Source organism: Eutrema salsugineum, unplaced genomic scaffold, assembly GCF_000478725.1.
Source record: "Eutrema salsugineum unplaced genomic scaffold, Eutsalg1_0 scaffold_2, whole genome shotgun sequence".
NCBI lineage: Eukaryota > Viridiplantae > Streptophyta > Magnoliopsida > Brassicales > Brassicaceae > Eutrema > Eutrema salsugineum.
The window spans coordinates 7,935,044-7,951,926 of NW_006256829.1; the positions used below are offsets into that span (position 1 = coordinate 7,935,044).

At 31.4% G+C, this 16,883-nt stretch overlaps 1 protein-coding gene across 1 annotated transcript; it reads right to left on the minus strand.

The window, feature by feature from the left end:
• Positions 1 to 12,161: 12,161 nt before the first annotated feature.
• Positions 12,162 to 13,021, minus strand: LOC18019522. The gene has a single exon (XM_006400759.2). It carries the CDS (start codon positions 12,902 to 12,904, stop codon positions 12,398 to 12,400), a length of 507 nt encoding a protein of 168 aa, XP_006400822.1. The 5' UTR covers positions 12,905 to 13,021; the 3' UTR covers positions 12,162 to 12,397.
• Positions 13,022 to 16,883: the final 3,862 nt, after the last annotated feature.

The following is a 16,883-nucleotide window of genomic DNA, read 5'->3' on the forward strand; positions in this document are numbered from 1 at the left end:
TCTGTAAAAAACTTTGTTACTTTCTTTTCGTCCCAAATTTAACCTTTTTCTCTGTGTTTTTTTCTTTACATGCCACTAGATTGTTATGTGTCATAATGTACATGTCGCCTAAAAATGTTTGAACATATATATTTGTATCATGTATGAAACAATATAACTCCATAACCAAAAACGTATATAAACGATGCAATCAAATTTTGATTCTCTTTGGAATTTTCTAATTTACTCGCGAGATAGTTTTATGGTTGAAATCAAATTAATGAAGATTCCAAGGTGATTGTTGAGATATTTTTCCATCCATCAACCAGATATTAACACATTTCAATAAAAACGTCTTTGGAAAAATCAACGTATTATTCAATTTGCGGACGATCGTATGTTGCATGCACCAATGTTTTGGCAGTAGAAAAGAAATCGTAGATCACAGTAAAGAAACCCACTTGCTAAAATGATTGTAGCAGATAACCATCGACAGATCCGATCTTGGATACAAACCAATAAAACATGGGCTTAGAGCCGGTACATTTCTTACATATATTTGTCCATCACTCCATCGCTATGGCTGCTCATATATAACCAACCAAATATGTAATGCACTTATACAAAGATACACATTCAAATCAATTGCGTATAGCATGCTTTTGCAATCAAGTTGACATTGCTCAAAGGTCAACTAAGGAGATCACATGTCAAAATCATTGAAAACATGATCTTGTTTGTTTCGTAAAATCGTATGACTACGGTGAGCTGACACTCGCGAGAAACAACAAGCAAAATTTGAATTTTGTAAAGAAAAAAAATGAGTTAAGTTAATTACCTTTAGTTCTCTTTCATGAATATATGAATTATTGTTTACAAATCCTTAAAAATTGAGGATTTAAACTATGAAGTTAATCCATATTTATACTAGCACGAAAATCCGATTTTGTTGATACGACTATAACAATTGTGGTTCCTAAGTATAATAGAATATCTTATAGGTCTTTTTAATCACTATACGAAATAGACCATTGACAATACATTCCAAAATTTAAGCCATCATATAATAACCTAGTCTACTATTTCCATACTCGGGGTCATATATTTGTTCTATAAATACAGAAAGACTATATATGAGATACAACGAAGATGGACATATCGGAAAATCATAAAATATAAGTTTTCAATACAATCGCACACATAACTCACTCCAATTAAAACATGTGTTATGGTCGTACGGGAGAGATAACACGTTTGTTTCATTCATTTCTTACCAAAATCTTTGATCGGAAAACATTTCGCCCCACATTCCAAATCTCTTTTGATAAAAACTTGTTTTCTTTGACCCTTTTACAAGCTCACTAGGCGCAGAATTGGATCTTGAATTACTTATTGACCAGACCCGATAACCTTACGTACTTTTACTGAAGATAATGAAAATCGGGAAGAAAAATAAAATAAAACGAAAATGAAATGGAAATAGAAAATATAATAATGGTTCCTTAATTCCAGACAATTTGCGTCTCTTTTATGGTGCGGTCAGGTGGGCCCCGCTCTCTCTTCAATTATCCGTCACACATCGCCGCACTATTTCTCTATTCCTTTCTTTTTCTTTTGATTTTCTTTCTGTTTTATATTTTTCTTTCCCTCTTTCTGGTACTATTGTTTTACTTTTACGCCTCTACATTATCATTTTCCCACAGTATCTTCAAGAAATTTTACATTGTACATTTGTACTACTACTTTAGAAATTAAAACAATTAGAATTAATCACTTTAGGAACCAAAAAAAAAAAACAATTAGCTTAAGCCTATGCTACATCGCGTATAATGAGAAAATATACTCTTACTGTTTGTTATACTATTAAAATGCACCAAGCCACCAATGTAGGTGACAATCAGTTAAATACATTTGCCACATTTTTACAGCCCTACCACGACCATTTGCCACATTTTACTGCACAACCAGCAACCACGACGATACACATTTACAAGTCTTTTTTTCCCACACAATTACCATTTATGGTTTATACACGTTGGTTTACTGGCCAACCACGACAACACACAATTACAAGTCTTTTTTTTCTCGCACAACCCAAATTTTAACTCGCCGAAAGAAAATTTATTTTAATGTTTGATTTACCTTTCATCTGAGACCATTTCAGTATAAAATTAAAATGAAAAGTGTTGACGATGTGGTATTTCCATCAGCTTTTCCCATGCGCCAAAAGTAACTCTCACGTGCTGACCACACATTTACACCCATTTATCTCTATATTTTCATTTTAATAATTTAATAAAAATTAAATAATATACTTTACTATATTTATTGCTATGAATTTCAGCAATATTCTGGTATATAATTTTATAAAGTTATTAATTCTTTACAAACTATGATGATTCAGAATAATTATTTGGTAATTCAAGTACTATACAATTTTGTAGATTTATATGTCCTATAACTTTTTAGTTAAAGATATATTTAATTGATTAGTAATAATTTATAATTATTCTTTTATTTTTATTTTTTTGACGATGTCCGCATCCTGCAATGTTACGGATTGTAATTATGAAATTAACACATTTATTTACAAAATATTATTTAGGCTGTTTGATATATTGTTTTGATTGGGAGTAGATTTCACTTGATCATAATATATAGTATTTAGCTAGGGTAAAATAATTTTGTATGTGTAGAACCATACTCAGAGTCGAATCAGTGAAGTGGTATGGTTCTAAAGTCTAATTAGAAGTTATTTGTTTAAATAAAATAGAACTATGATCGGGGTGGTTCTATCTTGCATATATGGGTGTTCTTCTTTCATGGTTTTCTAGCTTAATTTGAGACAAAGGAATGATAATGCACAATTTCACATATATAGTAGTAAGTATAGTTTGACCCATGTGCTTGATTGTTTCACAAGCGACAAATTAAACAGTTAAGAAACAATTAAATAAAAAATGGTTCTATATATAATCAACTTCTTCCTTTTTAACTTGCGGTTGAAATTACTCTTTTTGGTTTCAATGATTACCTTATTTTATTGAGTATTTCATACATAGTGCCGAGTGATGAAACCATGATTCTATGTTCTATTCTTTCAAATTTTATAGAAAAGTCATGCGCTATATTCTATATGTTCCAGCTTCCAACAATAAATATTTTATGTATATATTTGCATGTATACTAATTTGTGCATGTGTATATATGTGTAACAAGACGACAAAAATCTAAAAAACCGATGAAGAAGCTGAAACTTTGGCTAACATGTCCAATTAGTTTATAAGGGATAATTTTTGTACTCCTTAGAAACGTAAGAGTATTACGGTACGGATATCATCTCGCTATTCCTTTTTTTTTGACGTCATTATCTCGCTATTCTTAATTTCAGATATTAGAAAATAGTAATAATACTTTAGATTTTTCTTAATTTTCATCATTTCCATTATTTGAATAATTTGATTTCAGCATAAATTTTTTGAAAGTTTTTATAGCAAATTTATAATTTGACTTCTAAAAAATTAAATCGTATATATATATATATATACAGTGTAAATAGATTTTTTTTTTTTAGTGTAAATAGAATTATTGCAGGGAAAATTGCATGTAGTTGAAATATTTGGTCGTCATAGATTCGTGTTTTTAGACATGTTTATTATAATCGCATGTAGTTGAATCGATCTAACTGATCATCATTTGTAAATTGTAATATAATTGGATGCAAATATCCAATAATAATTTAGCAAAACGACAATCCTAAATTTTTAATTTTCATAAATTTCATAATCTTTGACTATTCGATTTCATCAATAAATAAAATATCAATACAAACATATATAGATATCCTAAGTAGGTAAACATGTCATTTACATTTATACGGGTGTATATATTTATCATTTACAAATTCAACTTAATTACATCATCATATGCATAATTATATAACTCAACATCTTACAAATAATGATTTTAATACACAGGCTTGCAACATAGACAAACAGTTCAACTTTCAACATGTTGAGTATTCAAAAAGTTTCTATTCGAAATCTACGTAGCAATATTCCATTATAGATGTAAATATTAAAGTGAAATAAGGAATTTTTTTTTTTTGCATAGTTGTAAAAATCAAATAAAACAAAACAAAGGAAGATTTCTAAAATACCTAAGAGAACAAAGGAAACCGAAAACAGAGAGAGATGAAGAGGAATGTCTCCATATTAAAGTGATTGCGAGTTGCGACATGTATTAATTTGAATATGCACGGAAATAAAATGAAATGTCCCCATTAATTTCACATTATAGTACAAACTCAATTATACACATTATTACTCATCTTGAGGTAAACAGTTCGGAGGCCATATAATAATTCCAAATTTAAATATAGAAAAAGTCAAAATGTCACACTCTTACTTGCTTTTATAAAAAAAATATTATCTTTTGGTTTTTATTTGACAAATATTTATATATGTATATATTATATACTTTTTTGTTGATGTTGTTGGTCTTGATGGGATATTAATATTCCTCCACTTTGTCCCCTCCTAACTTCCCCACCCAAATTTAACATTTTCCTCTTCTAGTTATTGTCCACTTTACTTACCTCAAAAATAACGTATGGTTTTAAAGTACCATGAATGAACAAACGATACGCATGAATAAATGATATGTTATATGTAGCATGATACGAATCATCAACATTCAGCCATCTATATAATTTCCTTAAGTCCTAATGTCTTGAAAGTGTTGCTTATATTAAGGGGAAAAAGGGTAGTTCTAAATCATTTGTCTTAAAAAAATTTTATATAATATACCTATATTGCCTATACCTAACTATAATTAAGCTGACTAGTGAATCACGTATCCAAGGAAAAAAATGTATTTCTTGGGTCAAACTGTTGTTGCTCTTTCTAAGTGAACTATTTTTCATATTAATATGTGTGGCTGGTTTTTCATTTCACTAATTAAAAGAATTAAAAACAGAATCAATAAACCAAACTTTTCAAGACACAGATAATCTTAAACTTCAAATAAGCGAATTAATTTGAATATAAATAAAATACATTATTTATGGTTTGTTTCAGATGAATTTGGTCTAGTAATCCTAACAGGTTAAAAGTATACTAGAATATTTGAACCAAATACATACGTGGCAAAAATGGATATAAAGTACTGAATGGAGGTAAATTGGTAACCAATATACACTTATGGCGATTGTGCTATTCCTACAACAGCAAACAGTCAACAATTCAAATGAAGAAAAAATGTCAATGGCGATTCTGCTGTTTATACCACAACAAAGACCATCACAATTCAAAATAAAGACAAGAAAATGTCCGACCACAAAACTCAAATTTCACTGCATATAATCTTGTCAAAAGAAAGGAACAGAAATACTAGAATATCCCATTTTGGAAATCTAGATATTTTTATAGTAACATGTTCAAATTTATGGGTATAAATTTTTTTATAATTGTGTAAAATTTTCATAAGCTCCAATATGAGATATTTTACTATTCTAATACGCTCCTTCGAAACGAAGACGAAACAATACATTCGTATCTCTATAATAAGAGATGCTATTTAGAATGTAAAAACTGTTTTCTAGAAAGCGTCTGTTAGGTCAATATAGTTCTTGATATAATATAAATCATGTGTTTCCAATTAAAAAAAAAAATTGACAATAAGTAAAGAGATCCATTGAATTTATATCCAACATATAATGTAAGAAATTCTACTATTTTAATAAAGTTATCAAATCGCCTGTCTAGGTAGTCAAGATATCCCGGTTTTCAAGTATGACCATATATCGACTCTAAAACAACTGGTTAGAAGATTTAGTTGCTAATCCGAATGAATGATTTCGGGGTCATGTGGTTTCTCAGCTCGTATAAATGTTGGAGCGTATTACGAGGGAAGAGAGTAATTTACGAGATTGCAAGGCAACTATTTTTAGGTAAGTTTAGGGTGTTGTACAGTGTATTCTGATGAGAGGTGATTGCCTGCCTTCTTTACAGATCTCATGGCCCATTGCTGCTTGTTGGAGAAAAATAATAATGTGGAGAATGGGACATGTTCCAATAACCCAAATGTTTTGGGCCCATAAAAAATCCAATCATATGGGCCCACTTTGTCTCTGTGATGGTCCCCATCGATACTCTTAGGGATAGCTGTCTTGTGTTGTTGAATGTGGAGACCTGACCTAACTGTGGGACCCATCATCGAATCCCTTTCTTTATTATTCCTTTTGTCATTCGATCACATTCACAAAATTTATTTAAATCTATTCCACATCACAACTTTTGAACCATCATGATCTGGTTAAATAAATTTTGCTTAAATGTCGAAGATTTTTGATTGATTTATGTAAAAAGAATATTCACAAAAGCTTAACGAAAGAAGCAAACAAACAATATAACGTCAACCGAAACAAATCATAATACATCACCCTGGGCATAAGAACCGGAACCGGAACTGACCCGAAATTTTCGGTTCGGTTCGGTTTCGGTTATTGCCTAAATACCCATTGGATCTCATATTTAAGATCCATGGATATCGGTTCGGATCCGGTTATTACCCAAAACCGAAAATACCGAACTGAATCCCGAAAATTATATATAAATTTGGGCCATTACTCATTAATATAAAACAATTAGTTTGCTACAAATCTAATATTGGCCCATTAGTAATTCAAAATCATTTTTACAAAATTGATCTAGTCCATTATCCACAATTCGACACATATTCAAAAGGAAAAAAAAAGACATACACAAAACTATACACCTACACATGCAATTTATCGTTGTAAAAAAAAACAGTTTCTCTTTTTTCTCTCGTTAATACTTAAAAAATTAACTCTAAATCATTCAGAAAAACTGAAATCCCTAATTTTCAGTCGCTGTAGCATTTCTTCGCCGACACAGCCATCTGCTACGTTAAAAAATCAGTCGGGGTATGCTTCTTTTCCATCTCCTTCTCATCTTTGAATTTATTTGGGTTTGGGGTTTACTGTTTATAGCTAAAATCGATTTTGGGGCTAACTGTTTCTGTTTGTTTAAATTTTAAATTGATCTCATTTCCTCTTTGTTTTTTTGTTTTTACAACGAATTACTCTTGAATAATCGAGTCTCTAGAGTCTCTTCACTTAGAAATAGATTTAGGGTTTACTATTTATATATGAAATCCATATGATGTTAACTGTAAGTCTAATATCTGAGATTATGAGTGCTAACTTCTTCTTTGTTAATGATTCTAATAATTTTTTTAAGTCTTTTTGTTTTGTTTTTGCAGTTTCAGGTCATAAGAGTCGCAAGTCATGCTTCTTCTTTGTTATTTGGTTATTTTTGTTAACAAAATTTTTTCGGGTATTTAAGAACCGAAATCTTTTGGATATTTTACGGTTCTCATCCTTCATACCCGAACCGATCCGAAACCGAAAAGTACCGAACCGGAACCGAACCGGAACCGAACCGAAAACAATTCGGTACCTATATAGATCTAAAACTTAAGAACCGAAATATCCAGAACTATTCGGTTCTTACCCGGAACCGAACCGAATATCCGAAAGCCCAAGGCTAATAATACACTACATATTTGGATACGAGAGCAGGCGAATTATAAAAAAATATAACCATATTATATATATATTGAAACAAATCAAACAATTTTGCATCTGTCGCCACAAATGCGTATAAGAGAAACAGAGGATTGGTCCTCCTCGATAGGCATTGATAACGACAACTCGAAGAGTATTGGTTAAGGCTAAGGTAATCAATGTTTGACTGAAGACTGATGTGTTGTTACCATTCTACCATTTTTATATAAACGTCCGTGGCACGTTTGTTCATGATTCTTTCCTATTTTTCTCTTCAACTTTTTTGTTTTCTTCTCTGTACCAAAGTCAAACTTATTTTTGGAATATATAAGATTTTTTCAATATTTTAAAGCTTTACAATAATCAACTATGATTAACATTGCAATGGAAAACTTTCTATTTTGGACAGAATTTTTTAGACCATTACTTTATTTGTATGTATCTTCCATAACGATGTTAATCTTTTCTTTATCGTTTCAAACAAATATTTATTTTTAAAGATATTTTTTGAAGAGAGCACAGCATTAGAACATTTTTAAACTTTGTTTTACCACTATACTACCATAATCCATAACCTAGTTCATTTTTCCTCAACTGTAAATATTAAGAAGATAGGAAACCATGACCATAGAACACAACGATAATGAAATGAATTAGGCCTTTCCAACCAAAAAAAAACTAATAAAAATAAATCAATTTTTTACTTGGAATAATTTCACTGGCTGGCTCGCCGTATTTACGTTTACACATATGTTCAATATTAATTTGCTTATATAGATTTAGTAGTTCCAGTGAAGACAAGTTTTAGTGGTAGAAAATGCATATTAATACGTACTAGAAAATTTACATGATAGTAAAACTACATTATAGCTGAGAAAGCAAATAATTCTGCATGATTGAGATTTGAACAAACGACGACACCTATATCATCACTCAGGTTTACATATGAACCGAAAAGCGACAAATTCTTAATCAACAAAATAAATTAGATATATACTTACAAACTTTCTCAAGGGTAACATTTCAATACATGTTTATGAGTTTTAAATTCTTTTAGAGTAACAAAACAAATTTCATGAACAGAGAATCATTCTAAACTATTCAATTTTACACAAATCCATTGACTGGAAGTCTTGAACGCCTTGTAGGCTTTGAGTCTTTGACCAAATTAAAGAAGAAGAGGCTATAAGCAATCGAAAATAAAGTCATACTTCATAAATTGTTTAGTACGAGAAGTACAATAATTACATGACCCAAAATATACTTGACTCTTAAAGATTATAAAAGGTGGAAACTTTCTCTTTCGTATGAATTAAAGGGAATTAAATCATCCACTTTTTAACAAAAACCAAAAAAAAACTTCCACTTGTTAATGGAGGGGGATGTGCGTAGATTTGATGTATCACCCTACTTTAGTCTTTAGCGTAATGAAAGCACTAATCAGTATTATTTTACAAAATTTATCTGACAGATTGCTGACATAAGCATTACTCCACAACTCAATATGGTATTATGTTTGTACGAGTAGCGTCCAACAATTTTTAAAATATTTGTTTTTTTGGTAATTTTTTTTTTATTATGTAACTTACTACATTTTTGACACTAAAGGCTATAGTGGTGAATTTGTGTAAAATTATTTTTGATCTGAAACAAACATGTAAAATAGTAGTTTGTGATAGTGTTGTAGACTTGTAGGTGTGTTACCACAATAACTCGAATCCAAATAATGCATATTGGCTCTGTTCTTTTCTTCGATGCTGGCGTCCACGTCAGATCATAACGGCGATGACCGTAATACCTAACTGAAGCAAAACGGCGACGACTGTAATACTTAGACCATCTCCAACCCTACTCCAAATTTTATTGCAAAATAGAATTTGCAGCAAGATTATCTCCAACCCTACTCCAATTCTCACTCCAAAATGAAGTAAAAAATGGAGTTACTCCAAATATGGAGCAAAAATATAGTTTCTCTATTTTTTATCATAACTCCATTTTGGAGCAAAAAATGGAGTTTACATTGGAATAAAACCAACTCCATTTTGGAATTACTTCAAAATAAAGAAAAATATGCAGTCATACATTGGAGATGCTCTTAATGAAGCAAAACGACCATGTATGGAGATGCTGCTGGAAGAGGAAGTATCGCAGGAGGTGGCCGCAATATCTAAAAAATGACGCTGTATTTTCCCAGCGTTACCAACAACACCGGCGTCACTGTTAAACGTAATCGCAGCTTCACAGACGTATGAACACGGACACCGTTTTTAAATTCTCTAAGTGTATTTTTTGGTCGCCGAACGCTTGACGCAACATTTATGAAAAGAACATGGCTATTGTAAGAGTTTCAACGAAGATAAAAACCTACATGTATTTTATTGAGTATCGTAGTAGTGAATAAGCCCACAAAGAGAAAAGAGATCCTAAATTTATAATGGACTTGGGCTTTACATTCGTGGGCCATTTGACCTTATGGTGGAATTGTGTGTTTATATGCACATCCATATGAATTAATTAAAAAGTGGGTCATAATATTACACCTTAAATTAAATATAGACAATATGATAATTGATGATTGATGACTATAACAGATGTGGACTGTTAATCTAACTTGGAGGATTCAGAAAACAAAATAAATAATTGAGGAGATATCATTTACAAATCAAGACAGTTTAAATAAATAATTGAGGAGATATCATTTACAAATCAAGACAGTTTACCTACAGTTTATAGTATTAACCTTTATTTTTTGAATCATAACTTGTCCAAGGGATGTTCTTGCAAGACGCTGTCATGATGTAATGAATCAAGAAATTAATTATAATTAATGATCTTTCTCTTGTAGTTTTATATTTGTTGTACGTATGATGGTTGTCACATACGGATACGGTCTCTTATATTCAAACACAGTATAAATTTCAAACGGAAGGAAGAAATGATCAACATCTGTATTAAAGCTTTGAAAATAAGAAAACGAATCTAAACATTAATTATAGTTTGTATTAGGATTCTCACATCTAACTATTATAAAACTTCAAGTAATATATAAAAGACATGAACAAAACTAGTCATTAATTAGAAGTTGATGATTTTTTTGCCAACAACTCTTATACACACGCATTTTATCATATATGGATCTAATACTTATACAATAATAACTACATTAGTACAAACCAGTAGCTACATAACCTAATCAATATTTTAACTTCCTTATGAAACAAAACATTTGGACTATCGATTTGCTCGTATAACTACTATCACATAGCTGGAAAAAAAAATGTCATCTTTATGTCAAACAGATTGATGCATGTAATTTTTAAGTAAGCAGATCAATATTTTCACTTGAAGCTCATTTGTTTGCAAATATTTTCACTCGGACCTTTCGTTCGAGATCTGTCTTTATTCCATCAATTTAAACCTAAATATTTGAGCTCACCCGATCACGCTCGCCATTGTTATAGATGAACTGTGTGTCCTTCTAATCATGTCGCATAAAGTCCTCATCAACGGTTTCCGTTTGATCAGAAGATAACACCCAACTTGAGAACTTCATTAGTCATTATGACAGTGACCTTTTCCGGGTCTTACCACTAATAACTCTATTTCACATTTATGTTGCAGTTATTTATTAAAACTTTTATTCGCGAAATTCATGATTTTCTTTCTCTATTTTTTTTTGTTTAAAGCTATATTTCAATTTAAGTTGAAGATAATTCTTATCCTGTCTAATACTTGCCGAAAAAAGAGTTGAAGATAATTCTTATCCTGTCTAATACTTGCCGAAAAAAGAGTTGAAGATAATTTATTAGGTATTGGATAGGATAAGATGATTGTTTTACTCGAATAATCTATTCTTAGAATGTACCTTTCCCTTCTAACTTTTATAGAATGTAATTGCAAAACCTTTTAAAACCAAAACAAGAAAAAAGCAATTACAAAACCTTTTTACCGTAAAATTCATCAATTTATTGGGACATGAAGAGAAATCCCTTTGACCAAAAAAAAAAGAGAAGAAAAATTTCCAGGTTCAATCTTTCTTTACTTTTTTCAGGACATGTGTCTGGATAATGGCAAAATTCTACATTGGGGGAAAGCATAATCCTCGAGAACACACGAATTACATGTCCCTTATAATCCCTAACACGAAATCCATTCACGTAATAGTTTGCTGATTTCATAAACACTCCATTCTCTTTCAATTTAAGTTTCGACTTCTCTTAAAGAGTAGACAAAGTAAAAAAAAAAAAAAAAGAAAAGAAAAGAAAAAAAGAGTAGACAAAGTGGTTGAAAAAACTTGTAGACCAAAATTTTAATTATAAAATTATGATGTTTAACTAAAGAATTAAGAGAATTATTCTCAAGCAACTAATGTCATTTTCATGTGATCGTAGCCTCAGCTTTTCTTACCCACCACATCAAACACCCAAAATCCCACCCAAATTATTAAAAGTTTAGGCCCCACTTTTCTATTTTATCTGTTTTCTACCCCTGAAATTAATTACAACGATGCATTTTCCAAAATCTGGATTATACAGTTTAGTTCGCATAAAATGAACTGCATACTAAATAAACGATGAGAGATTATTTTTCTTCCAAAAACACTTTCGAGAGACATAATCTATTACATAAATAATCGATACACATACGCTCATACGCAAAATGTGATAATCCAGTCTCAAAGTTAACAAAATTACATGGGTAAGATTCTCGAAATAGACGATACATCGAGGGCATTCCTAGAAATATTATATGCTCTCTCTCTCTCTGACAGTTAACTTTAGAAAATGATCGAAACCAAAAATAAGGGGAACATCGAAAACTTTCCAAATATTAATCCTGGAACCCAATTTTCTCAAAAATTGCATTTCTGACCCTACTCAGATCTCTTCCTTTCAAAGTCCTCCCAACTCCTTCATGAACCGAGAACGACGCCATTCTCGTCCTCGCCAGAAACTCGTGCGGCGGTAACCTTCCGCCGCTTGCGTCCAACCAATCACCACCGTCTTCGTAATCGCCGTCGTCATCCTCGATGCCTCTACGGCGATTATCGCGGTGCTCCTCCCGGAGAATCTTCGACCAGTCCGGGACGTTGATCGGGAGCGACGACGCCGCTACCGTGGAGGAAGCGGAGGGCCGATTTGACGGTTTTTTCGCGGATCTGCCTGATGCAGAGATTTTCCGGCGAAAATCAGGCGAATCGGAGTGGACGGAACCGGAAGAAGCGTAAAGATCGGATTCGTCGAACTCGAGTCCTGAATCGGTGGCGGCGAAGTACGACTGATTGGTGTCGAGGAAACGGTAGCTAGGCCGAGCGTAGTAGCTTTTTCCCGTCGCCATTGAAGAAGAAAAAGAAGAAGAAGAAGAAGAGAATTTAAAATTAAAATTTTAGAGTTTTATGATTTTGAATTTTTGTTTTGCTATGAGAAGAATTAGTCATGAGGGAGTCTTTGCTTTTATACAGATTTCGGGGTTGGATAAAATGGATATCTCTCTCTTAACTTCCAGTTTCCGTCAGTGTAAATCACGGAAATACCCTTACTGGTTTTCATGAAATTATTAAATGAAGTATCGAAAAATTGCCACGAACGCGAAGGATTTTCCTTTCGTGGAGAGAATATTACATGTGTCGTATAAGCATATTCTTACCATGCTTTTGTATGGAAAAGAAGTATTCGTCTTAAAATTAAATTCATATCTATTTTTAGCACTTGATTGCGAATTTTGCACTATATTCTACGTAGTCTAAATTGATTTTCTAATTAAAAAAAGTTTTTTTTGAGCGTATGAAATCATAATTTTGCATTTCTAGTAAGAAAAAAGAAATCATATTTTCTCCTTTTGGTAAAAAAAACATATTTTCATTGAAGGGAAAAATAATATCCGTATATTCTTTTTGAATAAGTATATTGGAATCCAAAATAAACATATTCTGTTACTAATTTCACGTAATTACAGAAATAAGAAATACAGTAGCTATTATATATCACTACTATAGTTGACAAAGAAAATTCATTTTTTTGTGTTTTGCCCGCAATACGAATAATTTTGGTCAAAAAAATAAAGAATACGAAAAAATAAATCCATTAACAAAAAAAAAAAATACATGGACGGAGAATATTATGGGGATATAAAATAGTATAAAAATAATATAAGCCTCGACCGTTTGGAAACTTACGAGGATGGTCGGTGTGAGCGGCGCGGAGAACCAGAACCGTCGAAAGATTACATCATCACTCGTAAAATCTAGCCGTTCCACACTCGAAACCAATTTTATTAATAAATTTTATCTTCTTTACCCAATGAAAACACTCTGCACAAAGCTTCCACTCGTGCTTTCTCTCGTGATATAACTTATTGTATTTGATTCATAATAATATTGTTTCTCTTCCCTATAATATTATTTGTGCTGTATTACCTATTAAACTACTGAAATATATGGACTAATAGTTATGGATTATTGTTTCTCTTCCCTATAATATTATTTGTGCTGTATTACCTATTTTCGCATATTTTATAGCCTGATACGAACAGCAGACTCTACAGTTCACACTTCACACCAACAAAACATTAAACTTTATTGTTAATTCTGCGAAATCAAAGGTATGTGACTGAATGAATACTACTACATAGTCTATATTACTACTATTAAATTTATAGTAGAAACTGTATAGTTTATAGTGTGTACGTGTGTAAGCCCGTTTACCTCAGTGTTTATCACGAGACAATGCTGTGCTACATATACATCTCTTTTTACTGATGAAAAAAGAAGAAGATATTATTTTTTTGTTGCTATTTTGTATATTTTTCTTTTATTCTCTAAGCTATTCGTTATTAAAAAAAACAACGTTATTTAAAATTATTGGATCATGCTGGTAGTCTGGTACAAGTCTCTTGTTTCTTCTGCCACCAAAAAACAAAAATAGGGGAATATTAGGTTGTTCCAACTTTCAATAAAAAAAAGTTAAAAATTGGGAGATAAAAGGACTATAAAATCTTCCAATACAAGGTTCATTTATCAATTTAAAAAAAAAAAATATTTGCGATGCGAATTTAAGCCTAATAAAACAAAGAATATTTAAAATTTATTGACTCTCATAAGTAAGATAATTCTTCAAACAAAATATAATGTACATAAAAAAATTATTTTGGAGTTTTAATTGGATATATGTAGTTTCTCTTCCTCTAAATATCATTTTCCATAATCCATAATTTTGGTTCAAGTTTTTGTTGTGACTCGGGTGTGGGGCTTGCTTCTCGTTCTCCCTCCCCATTTCCAAGAGAGACAAAGCATAGTCTCTACGATCAAGACACGTGTAATAACAGATCGATCTCGTTAGTCATTACACGTGATATAGCTTAGATGGATGCCACGTGACGATAGGATCCACTTACTCGGATCTAACGCGCTTATCTCTCGCCAGCTGGACTTTCAGGTTTTAAAGTGCTTTCGTTATCTTCTCTCTCTCCTTTCTCGATGTCCTCCCACGCGCGACAGACTCATACCATCTCTTTTAAGTAGAGATGTCAAACAGGCTAACCCGCATCCAAATAGTCCGATTTGATGCGGGTTTAATTTTTTTTCGGGTTTAGCGAGTTGACCTATCATAAGCTGCGGTCCCAAGTTAATGTGTCTAAGTACGACCCGCTTATATTCTGCGGTTTTGCGAGCTGGCCCGTAGATTCATACTTTCTTTTTCATCTTAAAGTTTTTATGACATTTAGATTTATAGTACCAAAAAATCTACAAGAGAAAAATAGAATTTTACTCGTAACTGAAACACAATATGCATAAGAAACAAAACTAAAGAAAATTCTTGTGTAAGCAAATTCGATGAACAAACAAATAAATTCGATAAACCTCTTATACGAAACTCCTAACTCTATGATACCATAAGATTTAAAAAATCAATTTAACGGTAAAAATAGACACTTAGTTTTGAAAAGCAAATAAATGAATTACAAATAATGATACACATAAAAACTGGTAATTTAAGCTAAATAACCATCAAGATACAAGCAACAAGACATTCACATATATATATATAAAAAAAGATGAAGGCAGTTTATTTGTTAGTCCAGCGTACAAACAAATGTGATTTTCAAGCAAAACTATTTATTGTCAATTCAAGATTTAAATGATTCTAAATTACATTTGTATCGCTGCGGACAAAAGAAATACCACGTCCGTGATATAGTCGATGAGCAAAACCAAAAAAAAAAACAAATTTATGACATTAAACTGAAATTAAAACTTTTTAAAAAATACTAGTTTTTAGCCGGGAAAACAATGACCAGATTTTCTTCCAAATTCAAAAATCCAATAATAGAATTTGAATCGAATATAATATAAAACATATACTAGTTTGATGATTCCTTGATCTCATTGAAATGAAGCTACCACAAAGCCCAATAGCTGAATTGTATGACTCCACTAGGCTTTGATTCACTCCATAAAATTACTACTTCGAAATCCACTAATAAAAATGACAAAATACTTCACTTTTCGAAATTTACAAGAAAACATCAAATTTTGCGGGTTGATCCGCAAATCCGTGAATCCGCTTTGATCCGACCCGCAAAAGCCCAATTTCCACGCGGATTTGGACCGTAAAACCCGCATTTTATTTGGACAAATTTTATGGAGTTCAAGCCCGCATCGCTGCGGTTTTACTTGGGTCGAACCCGCGGATCAGAACCCAATTTGACACCTTTATCTTTAAATATAATATCTTGATATTTTTCTCATCTACTTTGAGGTTGATAATAGCGCGTGATATATACTTGCGAGTGGTGTTTTTTCCTTTGTTTTTTCACGAGATTCGTTGAACGTTGAACTTTTTTTTTGGTCCTACTTTACTTATTTAAGTGTTTTGTTCAAATAAAACTTCCTTATTTTTGTTGACAAAAAAAAACTTCCTTATTTTTTCTCTTTAAAAGGTTTTTTGTGTCTATCCACACATCTACGCATTCTGATTTCTAGATTTTTATTGCATCGAGTGTAGTTTCTTTAGTGTGATTGAAAAAAGATAACATGGTCGATATTATTCTAGGTGTCTTTAAATTATTTTTGTGTCTATCCACATCTACGCATTCTATTTTCTAGATTTTTGTTACATCGAGTGTAGTTTCTTTAATATGATTGAAAAAAGATGACATGGTCGATATTATTCTAGGTGTCTTTTTCCATATTGTATGAAATAATAAAGTAAGAAAACCGGTTAGAACAATACTGTAAAATCAGAATTTTAAATAAAATTTTAAATGGTTCATATTTGATGTAAGTATTTATTTTCGTTAAAAATAATAAAATTTGAGG